Source organism: Halichoerus grypus, chromosome 12 (assembly GCF_964656455.1).
Source record: "Halichoerus grypus chromosome 12, mHalGry1.hap1.1, whole genome shotgun sequence".
In the NCBI taxonomy this organism is placed as follows: domain Eukaryota; kingdom Metazoa; phylum Chordata; class Mammalia; order Carnivora; family Phocidae; genus Halichoerus; species Halichoerus grypus.
Window position 1 is genome coordinate 93983358 of NC_135723.1, and position 18860 is coordinate 94002217.

An 18860-nucleotide genomic window follows, 5' to 3' on the forward strand; every position below is an offset into this window, starting at 1 on the left:
GACCTGGAATGTGATGCCCAAGTCCCTGTGGAGAAAGTGCCAGAATAATGAAGGGGAGGAAGATGATAGTGCAGTGTCTTATTGGTCTGCTGGCCTGTGTTTTGAGGTTTATTCTCTCAGCGCACTCTCTTTGGGGTCTCCCAACTGAAAAATCTCAGCGACTGTCAGGAGGTCCCCTCCACATAGCTCTCTGTTTCTCAGAGTGGTATGGCGATGTGGTGCCCCACTGTTCTGAGCCCTGCGGCACTGCGCTAGCTGTTTATGGTTTCCCCATCCTCTGTCCACACTTTTGTAAATAATTCCGCTTTAACACCCTTCTGGAATTACCCAGTTTGTGCCAGTTGCTTCCTGTGGACGCCCTGACTGATACACTTCCTTTGTTCTTTTACTCAGAAGAATAGTTGAGAGCAGTAGTCTTTCTAGATGTCTGCAGCCTGGGATGAAAGATCCAAGGATCAGGTACCATGGCTCTGGCATTGATCCCTAACAAACCATGTTTAAAGATGCACATTTTGTAGAGTTGGACTTGAATATATGTGGCTGTTTCAGTGGAGGATGGTGAATGTACATTTTGGAAGCAGCCATTACTAATGCTATGATATTAGTCATAGTATGATAGTTGTAGTGTTTATTAAGAAGGGGGAATGGTATAACTATGGGCTCATAATTCATATCAGTGTAATAGCAGTGATAATGCTGATATCCAACAATGTCTTTTCTTTTCTTTTTCTTCCAATGATGTCTTTTAAACTCTGAAATTGAACTCTGGTCACCAGCTAATGTGGTATGCATGGAAACACTGTCCTGGGAAAGAATAAAAACTGAGAAAGAAAAATTATTGTTAACCCTAAATTGCTAAATAATGACTTATAAAAAGGTAAACATTCTAATTTTGGAAGGGGTAAAAATAATAGGACTTGTAAAACTGTATGATCAGACATAAGTGATACATGAATTCTCATATGTATGTATTCTAAAGTTTCTTCTCATTGGATAATTCTATACTTGGGTAGAGGAATCTTATTAGTGTATTTCTTCTTATGAGGGGATGTAAAAGGTATCATAAGAACAAAAATGTGCATCTATAGAACCGAGGCCGTGAGAAAAAAACTGAACAGCGGTGGTGGTAGGTTGTGGGATCAGCCCTACACCTGGGCTTAGGTCCTGTTAAAAAAATGCCAGAGACAGTTGGGAACTGCCTTATTCTAATTCTGTAGCACAGAGTTCAGGAGCATTTGGCGAGGTTGTAAAGTTAGCCCGAGAAAGCTGAGGGTGATTATTAAGGAGGACTGTGTTTATGTCCGAGTATTCTTGGTAGTGCTCTGTAATCATATTGTATACCACATAATGCCAAGACTGATGAGGTTCACCTGGCTTCTTGGCGTGTATCCAGCAGAGACTATGTATTGTTTGTGGAGATTTGCCATCCGCTACTGTGTGAGGTCCTTTTGAGGGGACCTGAAAATATATCCCTCCATTATTTGGATAGTGTTGCTAAACTCTCTGCTTTGTATCTTGATGGCATTGATTTCTCTCTCCATCCTTCAGATCAGTGTTTTCAAACAGTATTTATCACAACTCATTCGTAAGTTGTAAAATGAAGTTTGTAATATGCAAGCAGCATTGGAAGAAATAGAACAGGATAGAAAATATCAGACTGCCACACATCTAGAAAAGGGAAATAATTGTTTTGTGAATGCTTTGTGTTCCCAGCATAATATGTATATATAGGTGATATATATAAAACCATATAAAAAGTATTACTGTTGGCCATGGTCAAAATTTGTAAGGCACTGTTTTACATAAATAAGGCTTCTTTGGTTGAAGAGATTGTCTGTGTGTGATTTCTATCAGCCTGAACTACTGTTGACGTATTGATACAGGGGTCATGCACTCTGAAAATCTACAATAATTCATTATTGTTATCATTTAAATACTCAAATAGTTAAGAATTTCCCATGATATGGCTCACTAGGGTAGAACTTGGAGCCCCCTCATGTAAGGCATACTCTAAGAGGCACACCTTTTAATTCTAACCCAGCACCAGTGGCATTGAACTTTCTCTGTTTCATGCACTTAAACCTCCCTCCAGAGTGACTTTGATAGTGCCTTCTGGTGGAATTCTGATCTCCCCCTTTCTGTGTGTGTCCCTGATTCTCCTCCCAGGAAGAAGACTTCTTACTCTTCAGAGTGATTCTGTATGACTCTTCTGGTCATGCACCTTTCTGTCCTGGGTGGCTCGGAGCCCCCCTCCCTTTGGAATTGGGTGCAAATCCTCACCTTCTTTGTGAGTCAGATCTCTTCCTTCTTTGTGTGACATTGAATACTACTCCATTTGCATTTTGGCAAAGAGCTACTGAGTTTAGATCATAAATGGAATGTGACAGTCCATGCCATCTGTGAAGAGGACAGACTAATCGGAAAGATCCAGAGAGGGTTCACTAAACTGTGCTCTACAACAGACTGAATTGGGCAGAGATAAGAGACAGGTACAGCGAAGCAACAGGTAGAAGTGACAGATTCACAGAGAGAAATTTCAAGTCAGCAAGGAGATTGTCCATCAACAGAAAGAACAAGGTCAGGTCTACCTGGTAGCTGACATGTCAGGGCTGGAGAAATGGATGTTCCTGGTTCTGTTTGCCACTGAGTTCATTCTGGGGATGCTGGGGAATGGTTTCATAGTACTGGTCAATGGCAGCAGCTGGTTCAAGAACAAGACGGTCTCTTTGTCTGACTTCATCGTCACTAACCTGGCTCTCTCCAGGATCGTTCTGCTGTGGATTCTCTTGGTTGATGGTGTTTTAATGGTGTTCTCTTCCAAAATACATGATGAAGGGATAGTGATGCAGATTATTGATATTTTCTGGACATTTACAAAGCACCTGAGCATTTGGCTTGCCACCTGTCTCAGTGTCCTCTACTGCCTGAAAATTGGCAGTTTCTCCCATCCTACATTCCTCTGGCTCAAGTGGAGAGTTTCCAGGGTGGTCGTACACATGATTTTGGGTGCCCTGTTCTTATCGTGTGTCAGTGCCATATCTCTGATCCAGGAAGTTAAGATCTATTCTGTTCTCAGTGGGATCGAAGGCACAGGGAATGTGACCGAGCACTTTAGAAAGAAAAGAAATGAATACAAAGTGATCCATGTTCTTGGGACTCTGTGGAACCTCCCTCCTCTAATTGTGTCTCTGGCCACCTACTTTCTGCTCATCCTTTCTCTGGGGAGACACATGCAGCAGCTGCAGCAAGGTGGCATCAGCTCCAGAGATCCAAGCACTGAGGCCCACCAGAGAGCCATCAAAATCATCGTCTCTTTCTTCTTTCTCGTCCTGCTTTACTTTCTGGCCTTTTTGATTACATCATCCAGTTATTTCATACCAGGATCTGAGATGGTTAATATAATCGGAGAAGTAGTTACAGTGTTTTATCCTGCTAGCCACTCATTCATTCTCATTCTGGGAAACAACAAGCTGAAGCAGACATTTGTGGAGATGCTGTGGTGTGAGCCTGGCCATCGGAAGCCTGGATTCAAGGGACCTTTTGCCCCATAGAGTGACTGAGGGCACAGGTGGGAGCCTGGGAGTCCTTCGGTCTGGTTCAAGGCTAAGGGCTTTTCCTGACCCTTCCGTGGCACCCGTTCTGTGACATCAGGAGGAGAGAGACACGACTGCATTGCCTTGGCCCACTGGGGACACGTCTCATGGCTTCTCTTTGTATGGTGGTTTTGGAGAGAGTGAAACAGTCTCTGGAAAATGTCAATATAATAAGAACACTCTCACTGTATAGACGTAGAGTTGTATTTTAATAGCTATCAATGTAATGAGCTGATTCCTAGCTTTAACTTCAAGTTTATAGGGACAGTGATGAGCTGATGTAAATAAAACAGTGTAATGGGCCTGAGGGAAAGAGCAAAAGCTTTGCAGTTCCACAGACTTGGGTTTGAATTCTGGTTCTGTCCATTTCCAAGACTTTTGGCCTTTGGTGAGTTACTTTCATTTTCTCTCTGATCCTCTCTTCCCTCATTTTATTTTATTTTATTTTATTTTTTTAAAGGTTGCATTTTTTTTTTTAAGATTTTATTTATTTATTTGACAGAGAAAGACACAGCGAGAGAGGGAACACAAGCAGGGGGAGTGGGAGAGGGAGAAGCAGGCTTCCCGCGGAGCAGGGAGCCCGATGCGGGGCTCTATCCCAGGACCCTGGGACCATGACCTGAGCCCAAGGCAGACGCTTAACATCTGAGCCACCCAGGTGCCCCTCTCTTCCCTCATTTTAAAATGCGGACGGTGACACTGACTTCACAGGGTACTAGGGATTCAGGAGGCAACGTGCCCCAGCATACTCTATAGAGCCCTTGCTCCATGAAGCTGGTATCTGACTATCAGTGAATTGTGTAGCCGGAGCAGTTCGCACAGGAGATGAGTTTCCACACATCCACCGTATGAGGACAAAAGCATGGGAATGAGAATCAAGACCCTTGGCTATTAGGCTCCAGTCCAGTCTGGTGGTGGTCATTTTACTTCAGGAGTCCTGGCATTCCTTTATCGTTTGGCTGAAGTAAATTGCCAAGTAATTTTTTATTTTTTAGATCGGGCAAAAGTCCAAGCAGTTTTTTGTTTTTTAAACTAACCAAGATGCATATGAGCTTTGAAAACTTGAGAGTTTTATGAAAGAATAATATAAGCAGTTTTTATAAGTTCAATACATTTTCTTTTAATACAGTTACACAGGCATTGATTTCTATCCTATCACTGAACAGTGTCAGAAGTCAGTGAGAATGTTATTACTTACGATCATGAAGAATTCTCAGACTCATGAATGTATACAGTTACGTCCCGTGGCAAATCTGAATCCAGCTTTCTGTCGTTAATGGGCTGTCAGGTGTAGAGCGTTGTGGCTATGAATCTGGGCCTGAAGGCAGATACCTGGGTTCTAGCCCCGGCCCCTGTGAACTGGGTGACTTTGGGGAAGTTTTTTCTCTTCTCTCTATTTCACCTTCTTCATTTGTAAAGTGGGAATAGTAATAGTATGTTGTTGATAGGGTTGCTGGAAGGAGCGAGTGAGTTACCAGATGAAAATTGCTTAGAGTCCCAGGTGGAGTAAACAATAACTATTATTGCTATTATTATTATTTTGTGGAATGAGTGATATTTTGACATAGCATTAAGGATCCCCATACTACTTGGCATTTGGTCATATGTAACCAGAAATTAATTTGGGGATTGTTCTGGGATTTATGTATTAATTTCTAAAGTTACAGGAATAAATGTCTTTTGGTCTGCACTGTTTGTTTTCAAATTGATACTTGCTTCTTGAAGCTGTGGCATCAAAGACTAATGATGTGCTATATGTTGGCTAATTGAACATAATAAAGAAAAGGAAAATTCCTAATTCTGACATAAAATTCTGATCTGTTGAAACTTAAAATAATTGTTTAATATTCATTCATAATTCACTACAATATAGGGATTCTGAAATGGGTACTTTTGTAATTAGTAAAAATCTGTGCTGCTTTGCAGCACAGGGAAGTGTAACTATGGAAATCCATGCTGTCTTGATTGGCACCTGCTTTGTTAACCCAGATCCCCACTCTTGAATTCATTGTCACCCACTCTTGAGCACTTGCTCCTACTTTCTGTCACTTGGACGACTTCTCTGCTTAGCTCTGACCTTCTGGTTCTTTAGTTCTTAATCTGACTTCCTGATTCTGCCTTCTAGTTTAGGTGTGGGGGTTTTTCTCTCTTTTAACTGAATGTAACATCCAATTCTCTCTTTTAATTGAATGTAACATCTGACTGGAGATTTTGGCTTAGCTGCTTTTTGGTTCTTGATGTCTGGCTAACTTCTGAAGAATCCCTCCCTTCTGTTCCCACTGTGGCTCCATTAAATCCTACCCTAACCTAACAGATTCAGATACGGTGCAGTGAACAGGCTGAAGTTAGGACTGTCAGTCACTTCACTGGAGTGTGGATGGAAACAGAATTCTGAGTGGGAGCGTGTTGTGGTAGTCCAATTGGCTGAGTGCACAGTTACCTTCACTGAGAGTAAAGGAAATCAGATTCGTATGTGTGGTATCCCCAGCTGCTCCTGTTTCTTCTTTCAGAGAAGTTTGGTGGTGGCTCCTGGAAAATATCGGACTCTGTTATATGACATCAGTCACATGTGGACTGCCATTAATCAAAGTTAGGGGTGAGAGTGGGGACATGAGTCTGGGTAGTGGGTGAGTTGCTGAGGAAAGGAGTCTCTCATCTGTTGCTAGAGGCACGATGCTGGGAAGTTTTGGCTATTTTGGAGAGGATCTGGTCTTCTAAATAGAGGGGAAATACCTAATCTGCCAACTCTTTTTTTTTTTTTTTAAAGATTTTATTTATTTATTTGAGAGAGAGAAAAAGAAAGTACGAGCAGGGCGAGGGGCAGAGGGAGAGGGAGAAGCAGGCTCCCTGCTGAACAGGGAGCCCTACGACAACATGAGGCTCAATCCTAGGACCCTGGAATCATGACCTGGGCTGAAGACAGAGGCTTAACTGACTGAGCCACCCAGGCACCCCCTGGCAGCTCTTCAATGAGTCCCCAGTGCCTGGGGAAGAATTACCTAATACCTCAGGCCCTGTTTTGAGAAACCCTGAGAGGCTATCTTGTTTGTTTTGTTTTACTTCAGTAAATTAGTTTTAGTTACTAAAATCCCTTAAGACTCTCAAATCTAGTTGTTTCATGAGCAAGGGACCAGAGCATGGCTTTCCCACACTGTGAGCAGGTTCCTTAGGTCAAAGTATGGGCATGAGAATTGTCCATGCATTTGGAGTGCAATTGCATGCCAGAGCTTGTGTTCCCAAGGCCACCTCTCTCAAACATATGTGTTCTTCAGTGCATCGCGGTATATTGCTTTTGGTGTATTAACACGTGAATCAACAGCAACTTATGACAATAGCTCATGAGACCTTTCAATTTTCCATCAGAGGCCCCTACTTCTCATTTTTAGTGTTCTCTGAACTCTTGGGCCGAGTTCACAGATCCTGATCCTTAATGAGATTGAGCTGCAGTTTGGGTGTAGAAAGATCATAAATGAAAATAAATAAACAACAAAACTAAAAAAAAAACAACCCAAAATACATTCCAACATTTCTAAACAGTTTCAGTGTCTACCAATGCCCTTTGCCTTAAATAATGTCCCTGAAATTTACCAAGTTGATGAACAGAGCTGTCTAGATCTTAGAGTTGTGTTTGTGATTTTCTTGCCTTGGGATAGGTGGAAGACAAAATCTGATATTCTGTTGATATTCTGCAAAAAGTTTTAAGAAAGCAAAAATGACCTCAAAAACTCCCAACAACTGCTGATGACATTGTATGTTATTTTCTGGTGTTTCTACATTTTGCTGGGCTAGAAAAATGTATAGTATAGGGACTAAGAGCCTTATTTCTGGAGCCTAACACATTGGATTCAAATCCTGACCTCATCACTTAATAGAGGCATGATCTTTGGCAAGTTACTAAACCTCCTTGGACTTCAGTTCCCTTCACTATAAAATAGGTAATTTTATAAAATACCTCATAGGATTGGTGTGTGGATTAAGTAAGACAATGTATGTAAAGTATTTTAGCAACTAAAGCTTAGTAACTACACAATAAATATCAGCTACTGGCATTTTAGCTTATCAGGGTTGAGCCCGGAGAATGTGCCTCATGGAGTTCTAGTCTTATGACAGTGTTGCTGGTGGTATAAGAGGACATGATCTAAGCGAAAGCCTGCTCCTTCTGGTCCCCAGGGGATGGTGGGAGGGGGAAGAGGGAGACTGAAAAGGGATTACAGGGAGGGCAGGTGAGAGTCCAGATTTCCCCTCTCTTTGAGGACTGCTTAAAAGCTCCCAGGTTGTGGTCAGTGGGAGCAAAACACAGGCACGGACTCAGCCCTGAATGTAGGCGGGGCAAGCAGCAACCAAGGAACAAGGACCTCTCCCTGGAAGCCTGAGGAGACAAGGACACAGGCTGATATTTTTTCCAAGCAAAGCATATCACAGCAAATGATTATAGCACAAATGTATGTGACTGGTGAGGGAATGCAAAGTAAAGGAATCATCCTGATAGATGGAATTAATTGAGAAAAGGCTTTCTTGAGGAAGTGTGAAGTCCTTGAACTTGGTCTGTTTGCAACTGTGAATCACTGTGTGTGCTCAGGGATGAAAGAGTAAGGTTGGCAAGGCCAGATGAGAGATGGAGAAAATAGGGCTGCAACATATCAACAGGTTACAGGGGAGAGAGAAGCTGGATTTCAGTAACCTACGGATGTGTGGATGAGGGTGGGTGCATAGGAGTGAAGCCTGGGAATTCCCACCATCTTCTGGTGTGAAAAGAAAAGCTTCATTCCCTGTGAAACAGGGACAGAGACATTGCTGGACTGGAGTTCTGTCACTTGGATTTGAAGTCCTATGGAGCCTTCCATAACTCTTCCCTCCAGCTGTCCTTCTCTTGGCAGAGGGGACTCCCAGGTTCACTGGGGCCATTTTAATCAGGCATTTCTAAGGAAAACAGGATATGAATGAAGAAATAGTAATGCCATCCTGGGAAGATTCGCATCTCAGGAAAAGCAGCTGGCTTTTAGACCATTAATGGCTCATTTGCCACACTGGAGACAATTAGAAAAGGAATGTCCTTCCTGGCTGGGTCCTGGCGCCTACTTGTGCATCTCAGTATTTCTCCTGTTACCAGTGTCCGAACCATGGCTGCAAAGTTCTTAGTGAGGAAAGATGCTTCAGATATTCTTTTTCTCTGCCATTATTGTCTCAGCAGTTTTGAATTTTGCAGGACTCATTGTGAATCTGTTTATCCAGTGGCCAATTATCAGACTTGGCTCAAAAGCCCCAGAATCTCCTCTTCTAATAGGATCCTCTTCAGCTTGGGCATCACCAGGTTTCTTATGCTGGGACTGTTTCTACTCAACATCATCTACTTCTTCATCTCTCCAAATGTGGAAAGGTCAGTGCCCTTATCTACTTTTTTCCTGTTGTGTTGGATGTTTTTGGACTCTAAATTAGTCTCTGGCTTGTCACCTTGCTCTATGCCTTGTACTGCGTCAAGATTACGGACTTCCAACACGCAGTATTTCTCCTGCTGAAATGAAATCTTTCCCCAAAGATCCCCAGGCTGCTGCTAGCCTGTGGGCTGCTTTCTGCCTTCACCACTCTCCTGTATGTTGTGCTCAGACAGACATCATGCTTTCCTGAATTTGTGCCTGGGAGAAATGGTACAGGATGTGACATCAATAAGAGCGTCTTGTCTTTGGTGATCTCTGGTCTTGCGCTCATTTCTCCAGTTCTTCATTAATGTGACTTCTGCTTCCTTGTTCATACATTCCTTGAGGACACATATACAGAAGATGCAGAAAAACGCCACTATTTTTTGGAATCCCCAGACTGAAGCTCATGTGGGTGCTATGAAGCTCATGATCTATTTCCTCATCCTGTATATTCCTATTCAGTTGCTACTCTGCTACATTATTTCCCTTTTGTTGGGATGGATTTGGGAGCCAGATGCATCTGCATGGTTATTTCCACCATTTACCCTCCAGGACATTCTGTTCTCATTATTCTCACACATCCTAAACTGAAAACAAAAGCAAAGGAGATACTTTGTTTCAACAAGTAGTAGAATTTCAATAGTAAATAGTGGCTGGAGTCACCTCATGGTTTGGGGGCAGGATTTTCTCCATTAGCAGTTTTCCTAGCGGTCTGTGGAATTCATTTTTGTAATTGCTGATCTGACCTCCTCGGCCTTTGAGTGTCTGTATTTCAGTTTATTCTGCAATTAAAAAAATTTAAAATATTCGGCATTTTTTCCCTAAAGAACTTGTTTAAGACATTACTTATCATGTAGTTTGCATGGGTGTTGCATCCCTGGCTAGTGGAAGTCACCACGGTGTTCCGTGGGCTACTGAAGTATAAGGGGGAGTTCCCCCAAATTAAGCAATACATTATAGTTCACATCATTAGTTAAATTTTTGAGGTTTAGCTGAGGAGCCCTGGGTAAGGGCTTAGCAATGGGTGAATCGTCATCAGCAGGCAGTCGACTGGCTTAAAACATAGTAAGAGGATGCAAAGAGCAATGGAAGAAAAGAAAAAGTTTTAGAGAGAAAAAGGAAGAAAGAGAAAGAATGAAAGGGAACAGGTATATATTGTGGCAGATGTACAGAAAAAGAACCCTCACCTTGCTGGGTCACAGTCACTGAGCTATTATTATCAAGAAACTCTAGGACTAAATTTCTAGGTTTGTTCTGGAAAGAAGGGAAGGGCCAGGGTTAATGGGTAGAAGGAAGTGATTAGTTTAACAGAAGCCCAATCCAGGAGAGTTCCAAGGATCTCAAAATCTAGGGAGCTAGCCTGAGGTCAAAAGCAAGTGTGTGGGGCACCTGGGTAGCTCAGTTGGTTAAGCATCTGCCTTCAGCTCAGGACATGATCTCAGGGTCCTGGGATTGAGCCCCACATCAGGCTCTGTGTTCAGCAGAGTCTGCTTCTCCCTCTTCCTTTCCCTCTGTGCATGCTCTCTGTCTTGCTCTCTCTCAAATAAATAAAGTCTTAAAAAAAAAAAAAAGGCAAGTGCCAAATAGTGAAATTAACACAATCTGAACACAAGGTTACAAAAGATTGTACCCTGTCATGTGATATGGAATTCAGGGGAAAGCCAAGAGTTTACCAGTCCAGTAGCTTGGTAGTGGGAGCATCAGACTTTTGGTGAATATATGTCATCTGCTTATGAATTTATGTACTAAGTTGTATGGGCACTGCACAGTTCTTCAGGGGAACACTTTTTTTTGAGGGAAGGGGAGGTGAGACAGCAGGACTGGCTACAGAGGAACAGAAATCTGAAGATGGAATATTGATCAGTTTTTGAATGGGAATTGGAGATAATAATTTATACTTATACAGTTTTTGTATTTATAAAATACTTATGTAACATTTACACATCTCAAAGTAAATAATCTTATTAAAATAACAATCTCTTTATTAAAATAGAAAAAAATGAGAAATCTCCAAATTTTACAAATTACCTGATTTTTCCCATTCTGGACACCAGAATCTTGACTGCATTCATTATTCAGTAAAGATTACCCAAATCAATATTTTATGCTAAAAAAAAAAGGTTTTTATCATGTTAGGATCTTAAGATTATGAGAAAGAAGGATTAGTGAGGATGGTTAAATGTGCACCATGACATAAGAACTCTAAACAAGTAGCAGAAAGCTTCATGGTCCCTCTGAATCTGTTCTCTTTCCTTTCTCTTCCATAGTAATAGAATTTTTAGTTACCTAGAATTTTGGCAGTGAATTACATTTTACAGCTTTCTCTTATAAGTAGGTATCCCACGTGATCAAGTTCTGCCAATGGAGTATGAGGAGAAGTGATGTGTATAATTTCTAGGTGGTGCCCCCAGAACAGGTGTGCCCTCCCTTCCCCTTTTCCCTCTTCTTCTTCCTGTGCTCTGGAATGCCGGGTGTGATGAATGATTGGCCATCTTGGACCAGCAGATGAAGTGACTGCCTGGGGATAGTGGAGAAATCATCCATCCTAGTTGGCTTCACAGTTCCTGACACCGTGGAGCTGCCACACCAGCTCTGAACTGTTTACACCTTAACTGCAGGACTGTTCATGGGAAATAAACATCTCCATTCTTTCAGACACTGTAGTTTTGGGTCTCTCTTGCCTTACTCAACAGATTTACGCTATACCATATTCCTTTGTTTGGGCACTTGCCCATAGTCCTCTTTGGGCAGAGTTTTTAGCAATGTTGTGGGTTTGGAGTTTTGCTGCTTCCAATATGCTCTGCCACTAAATACTTATTAACCAAGAATTTAAAAATTTTAGAGTTTATTTCTTCAAGATAGGATTACTATAGGCTCTCTAATAAGCAATATCCTGCACCTCCCTATATTCTCTGCCTATTCAGGAAAGGGAGGGATGTTTAAAACTCTTTGTTAAGAAGAGGAACTCTCTGAAATGAAGGGTGGGTGCCAGGGCGGTGTCTGTGTATGAAACACACAGTGTGGTAGCTATAGCTCGAGCACATTACCATTTAACTTTATTTTTTAATTTTTAAAAATTTTTAAAAATTTTATTTTATTTTATTTTATTATGTTGTGTTAGTTACCATACATTACATCATTAGTTTTTGATGTAGTGATCCATGATTCACTGTTTGCGTATAGCACCCAGTGCTCCATGCAATATGTGCCCTCCTTAATACCCATCATCGGGCTAACCAATCCCCCCTCCCCCTCCCCTCTAAAACTGTCAGTTTGTTTCTCGGAGTCCATAGTCTCTCCTGGTTCGTCTCCCCCTCCGATTCCCCCCCTTCATTTTTCCCTTCCTGCTAAAGCCCAATATTGTCTGAGCTACATTTTCACATGCAGTTTTATTGGTTCCTCACAACTTCATAGAAAATGTTGGTATTACCCATTATACAGATGAAAAAATTGAGGTACAAACAGGTATAAATGACTCATAAACTAGGAAAAGGTGGATCCAAGGCTCCAATTTGTCTTCTGATTCTAAAATCCAGTTTTTTTTTTTAACTGTATCACAAGGTGGGTGGAAAGACTGGGACAGTGTAGGATCATGCCCAATTATAAAGCTTTATCTTCTAAGACAAGAAGAAAATATTCAAGGGGCACCTGGGTGGCTCAGTCAGTTAAGCGTCTGCCTTTGGCTCAGGTCATGACCTCTGGGTCCTGGGATCAAGCCCCGCATTGGCTCCGTGCTCCGCAGGAAGTCTGCTTCTCCTTCTCCCTCACACACTCCCGTGCTCATGCTCTCTCTCTCTCAAATAAATAAATAAAATCTTTTAAAAAAAAGAAGAAAATATTCAAAAGGGTGTCAGAAGCACTGTATGTCCAGCCTGAAAAACCCACCCCAGGCTGCTAATTAATATATACATATATAGACACACACACACGTGTGTGTGTGTGTGTGTGTGTGTGTACATGCGCCTATGTATATGTATATATAATTAATATTTTATAATATAATAATATTAATGTTGTATAATATAATAATATTTTATGGGTGGAGGTATAAAAATCTTACAGGTGCTTAGTTTCCTTAGGTGAAATAAATGTCATTATATCATGTAGATAGATAGGGGACTTTTAACCCTGAAATTTAGGTGAGATGTGTGTGTGTATATATATATATATATATATATATATATATATATATATATATATATATATATATGTATGTATGTGTGTGTGTGTATGTATGTGTGTATATCAATTTTAAATTTTTATTATTTTATGTTTTCATCATGGTAAGTGTTCTCTTTAATCGCCATCACCTATTTCACCCATCCCCCCCACCCACTTTTCCTCTGGTAACCATCAGTTTGTTCTCTATAGTTAAGAGTCTGTTGGTTTGTCTTGGTTTGTCTCTCTCTCTCTTTTTCACTTTGCTCATCTGTTTTGTTTCTTAAATTCCACATATGAATGAAATCGTATGGTATTTGTCTTTCTCTGATTTATTTCACTTAGCATTATACTCTGTAGATCCGGCTATGTTGTTGCAAATGGCAAGATTTCATTTTTTATGGCTGAATAATATTCCGTTGTATATATATATATATATATATATATATATATATATATACATATATACATATATATATATACACTACATCTTCTTTATCCATTCATATATTGATGGACACTCGGGCTGCTTCCATAGTTTGGCTCTTGTAAATAATGCTGCAATAAACATGCGGGTGCATGTGTACCCTTGAATTAGTGTTTTTGTATTTTTGGGGGGTTAATACCTAGTAGTGGAATTACTGGGTCATATGGTAATTCAATCTTTAGTTTTTTGAGGAACCTCCATACTGTTTTCCATAGTGGCTGCACCAGTTTGCATTCCCACCAACAGTGCATGAGGGTTCCTTTTTCTCCACATCCTCGCCAACACTTTTTGTTTCTTGTGTTTTTGATTTTAGCCATTCTGTCAGGTGTGAGGTGATATCTCATGGTAATTTTGATTTGCATATCCCTGATGATGAGTGATGTTGAGCATCTTTTCATGTATTTGTTGGCCATCTGGATGTCTTCGGAGAAATGTCTGTTCATGTCTACTGCCCATTTTTTAATTGGATTATTTGTTTTTTGGGTGTTGAGTTTTTTTTTTAGTTTTTTTTTATTTTATTATGTTATGTTAGTCACCGTACATTACATCATTAGTTTTTGATGTAGTGTTCCATGACTCATTGTTTGTGTATAATACCCAGTGCTCCATGCAATACGTGCCCTCCTTAATACCCATCAATGGGCTAACCCATCCCTCCACCTCCCTCCCCTCTAAAACCCTCAGTTTGTTTCTCAGAGTCCATAGTCCCTCATGGTTCGTCTCCCCCTCCAATTTCCCCCCCTTCATTTTACCCTTCCTACTATCTTCTTTTTTTTTAAACATATAATGTATTATTTGTTTCAGAGCTACAGGTCTGTGATTCATCAGTCTTACACAATTCACAGTGCTCACCATAGCATATACCCTCCCCAATGTCCATCACCCAGCCACCCCATCCCTCCCACCCCCCACCACTCCAGCAACCCTCAGTTTGTTTCCTGAGATTAAGAGTCTCTTATGGTTTGTCTCCCTCTCTGGTTTCATCTTGTTTCATTTTTTCCTCCCTTCCCCTATGGTCCTCTGTATTGTTTCTCAAATTCCTCATATCAGTGAGATCATATGATACTTGTCTTTCGCTGATTGACTTATTTCGCTTAGCATAATACCCTCTAGTTCCATCCACGTCGTTGCAAGTGGCAAGATTTTGTTTTTTGATGGCTGCGTAATAGTCCATTGTATATATATACCACATCTTCTTTATCCATTCATCTGTTGATGGACATCTTGGCTCTTTCCACAGTTTGGCTATTGTGGACATTGCTGCTATAAACATTGGGGTGCATGTACTCCTTTGGATCACTACATTTGTATCTTTGGGGTAAATACCCAGTAATGCAATTGCTGGGTTGTAGGGTAGCTCTATTTTCAACTTTCTGAGGCACCTCCATACTGTTTTCCAGAGTGACTGCACCAGCTTGCATTCCCACCAACAGTGTAGGAGGGTTCCCCTTTCTCCGCATCCCCGCCAACATCTGTCATTTCCTGACTTGTTATTTTTAGCCATTCTGACTGGTGTGAGGTGGTATCTCATTGAGGTTTTGATTTGGATTTCCCTGATGCCGAGCAATGTTGAGCACTTTTTCATGTGTCTGTTGGCCATTTGGATGTCTTCTTTGGAAAAATGTCTGTTCATGTCTTCTGCCCATTTCTTGATTGGATTCTTTGTTCTTTGGGTGTTGAGTTTGATAAGTTCTTTATAGATTTTGGATATTAGCCCTTTATCTGATATGTCATTTGCAAATATCTTCTCCCATTCTGTGCATTGTCTTTTGGTTTTGTTGACTGTTTCTTTTGCTGTGCCAATGCTTTTTATCTTGATGAAGTCCCAATAGTTCATTTTTGCCCTTGCCTCCCTTGCTTTTGGTGACGTTTCTAGGAAGAAGTTACTGCAGCTGAGGTCAAAGAAATGGCTGCTTGTGTTCTGCTCTAGGATTTTGATGGATTCCTGTCTCACATTTAGGTCTTTCATCCATTTTGAGTCTATTTTTGTGTGTGGTGTAAGGAAATGGCCCAGTTTCATTCTTCTGCATGTGGCTGTCCAATTTTCCCAACACCATTTGTTGAAGAGACTGTCTTTTTTTCCATTGGACATTCTTTCCTGCTTTGTCGAAGATTAGTTCTATAGAGTTGAGGGTCCATTTCTGGGCTCTCTATTCTGTTCCATTGATCTTTGTGTCTGTTTCTGTGCCAGTACCATACTGTCTTGATGATGACAGCTTTGTAATAGAGCTTGAAGTCCGGAATTGTGATGCTGCCAGCTTTGCTTTTCTTTTTCAACATTCCTCTGGCTATTCGGGTCTTTTCTTGTTCCATACAAATTTTAGGATTATTTGTTCCATTTCTTTGAAAAAAATTGATAGTATTTTGATAGGGATTGCATTAAATGTGTAGATTGCTCTAGGTAGCATTGACATCTTCACAATATTTGTCCTTCCAATCCATGAGCATGGAACGTTTTTCCATTTCTTTGTGTCTTCCTCCATTTCTTTCATGAGTATTTTATAGTTTTCTGAGTACAGATTCTTTGCCTCTTTGGTTAGATTTATTCCTAGGTATCTTATGGTTTTGGGTGCAATTGTAAATGGGATCGACTCCTTAATTTCTCTTTCTTCTGTCTTGTTGTTGGTGTATAGGAATGCCACTGACTTTTGTGCATGGATTTTATATCCTGCCACTTTACTGAATTCCTGTATGAGTTCTAGCAGTTTTGGGGTGGAGTCTTTTGGGTTTTCCACATAAAGTATCATATCATCTGCAAAGAGTGAGAGTTTGACTTCTTCTTTGCCGATTTGGATGCGTTTGATTTCTTTTTGTTGTCTGATTGCTGTGGTTAGGACTTCTAGTACTATGTTGAATAGCAGTGGTGATAGTGGACCTCCCTGCCGTGTTCCTGACCTTAGGGGGAAAGCTCTCAGTTTTTCCCCATTGAGAATGATATTCGCTGTAGGTTTTTCATAGATGGCTTTTATGATATTGAGGTATGTACCCTCTATGCCTATACTCTGAAGAGTTTTGATCAAGAAAGGATGCTGTACTTTGTCAAATGCTTTTTCTGCATCTATTGAGAGGATCATATGGTTCTTGTTCTTTCTTTTGTTAATGTATTGTATCACATTGATTGATTTGCGGATGTTGAACCAACGCTGCAGCCCAGGGATAAATCCCACTTAGTCGTGGTGAATAATCCTTTTAATGTACTGTTGGATCCTCTTGGCTAGTATTTTGGTGAGAATTTTTGCATCTACGTTCATCAAGGATATTGGTCTGTAATTCTCCTTTTTGATGGGGTCTTTGTCTGGTTTGGGGATCAAGGTAATGGTGGCCCATAAAACGAGTTTGGAAGTTTTCCTTCCATTTCTATTTTTTGGAACAGTTTCAGAAGAATAGGTATTAATTCTTCTTGAAATGTTTGGTAGAATTCCCCTGGGAAGCCATCTGGCCCTGGGCTCTTGCTTGTTGGGAGATTTTTGATTACTGCTTCAATTTCCTTAGTGGTTATAGGTCTGTTCAGGTTTTCTATTTCTTCCTGGTTCAGTTTTGGTAGATTATACATGTCTAGGAATGCATCCATTTCTTCCAGATTATCTAATTTGCTGGCATAGAGTTGCTCATAATATGTTCTTATAATTGTTTGTATTTCTTTGGTGTTGGTTGTGATCTCTCCTCTTTCATTCATGATTTTATTTATTTGGGTCATTTCTCTTTTCTTTTTGATAAGTCTGGCCAGGGGTTTATCAATCTTGTTAATTCTTTCAAAGAACCAGCTCCTAGTCTTGTTGATCTGTTCTACTGTTTTTTGGTTTCTATTTCATTGATTTCTGCTCTGATCTTTATTATTTCTCTTCTCCTGCTGTGTTTAGAGAAGCCTTAAATTTAAATAGGAATTGTGAAGACTCACTATATACAGACCTCAAAGAATTTTTCAGTAGGAACTAAAATCAGAGATCATGTGAGAAGCCATAAAACTTCTTATGTTATCTAAATAGGGGCTTTTTGCCATATGTGAGGAAAGAAGCAAGTTTAAGTATCTAGGAACATCTGTGTATTTAGAAATGTAGTTATGGAAAAACATAAAGGAAATGGCACAGGCTTTGTAGTCAATTGGGCAAGGTTTGTATCCTTAGTCTGCTTTTTATTAACTGTATGGTCTTGGACAAGTTACTAGATATCTTTTTTTCAGAAACCTCAAGTAAGTGGGGAATATAGCTTGAGAAGAAGAGATCTAAGAAAAAAACGAGAATTGGGTGACCCTCACTGGGCCCTGTTTAAAACTGTATTCTTATTTTGGAATAAACTTGCCTCTCTGTCCAAGGTAGAATGCAAACTAAAACCTTTTTGGGGTTTTAGGGGCTTGAGATCAGTGAAATAACATAGTGAAGACTAGCTAGCACCTCCCTCAAGGAGAGAACACAGTACAACCTTGGATGTAGGAGCCAGGAATGGAGGGAGGAGCAGAGGGAAAGGGATCTGTGAGCTGCAACTTGGCACTCAGGGAGGTCTTGATGGTTCATAGTCTTGATAGTTCAGCCCCAGAACCCATGCTGCTGCTGGTCACTGTGCCTGGGAAACTCACTCTAATTAATGGGATTGAAAAAAAATTGGTAGAAAAAAACCTACATTGAGGAGTTGATTGTATAGTGATTGATATGATTTGTCTTTGTGTAAGTCATAGGCAGTGGGGGGAGAGGAAATACTTTGCCTGGGATAATGTTGCCTTTGCCTTCAACACTTGAAGACTTGCCTTCAGCTCAAGGAATATTTTATTTTATTTTATTTTGAGAGAGAGAGAGTGAGAGAGCGAGAGAGCGAGAGAGCAAGCAGGGTGGGGAGGGGCAGAGGGAGAGGGAGAGAGAGAATCTCAAGCAGGCTCCATGCCCAGTGGAGCCCAATTCGGGGCTTGATCTCATGACCCTGAGATCATGACCCGAACTGAAATCAAGAATTAGACGCCAAATCAACTGAGCCACCCAGGTGCCCCTTGAGGAATTTTTTTAATGGATCTAACTTTGTAAAGTTTGGGTCTTGACCAGGTTGCCAACTTAAAAGACAGAGGGCATTGGGCTTTTCTTTACATTTTCTTCTGACATTCCTTTTACTCACATTTGCATTTCACAGGGTCAAGTGGCAGAAGATGTATTTAGAAATATTTTGGGAGTAGGGTAGGGTGGGTGGGAGGTCTCTAGGAGGTTTGGATGCCATTCTGAT

General features: G+C 40.8%; 2 protein-coding genes across 2 annotated transcripts; both read left to right on the plus strand.

Annotated features, from left to right (window-relative positions):
• Positions 1-2600: 2600 nt before the first annotated feature.
• On the plus strand, positions 2601-3551 carry TAS2R3 (taste 2 receptor member 3). The gene has a single exon (XM_078059857.1). It carries the CDS (start codon positions 2601-2603, stop codon positions 3549-3551), a length of 951 nt encoding a protein of 316 aa, XP_077915983.1.
• Positions 3552-8741: 5190 nt separating this feature from the next.
• On the plus strand, positions 8742-9639 carry TAS2R4 (taste 2 receptor member 4). The gene is given in 5 exon segments (XM_078059858.1): positions 8742-8820; positions 8823-9025; positions 9028-9278; positions 9280-9461; positions 9464-9639. Coding segments are annotated over 5 exon segments (891 nt in total).
• Positions 9640-18860: the final 9221 nt, after the last annotated feature.

What these genes read in the sequence shown, in the direction of transcription:
- TAS2R3 (XM_078059857.1), top strand. Translation starts at nt 2,601, where the DNA reads ATGTCAGGGCTGGAGAAATGGATGTTCCTGGTTCTGTTTGCCACTGAG.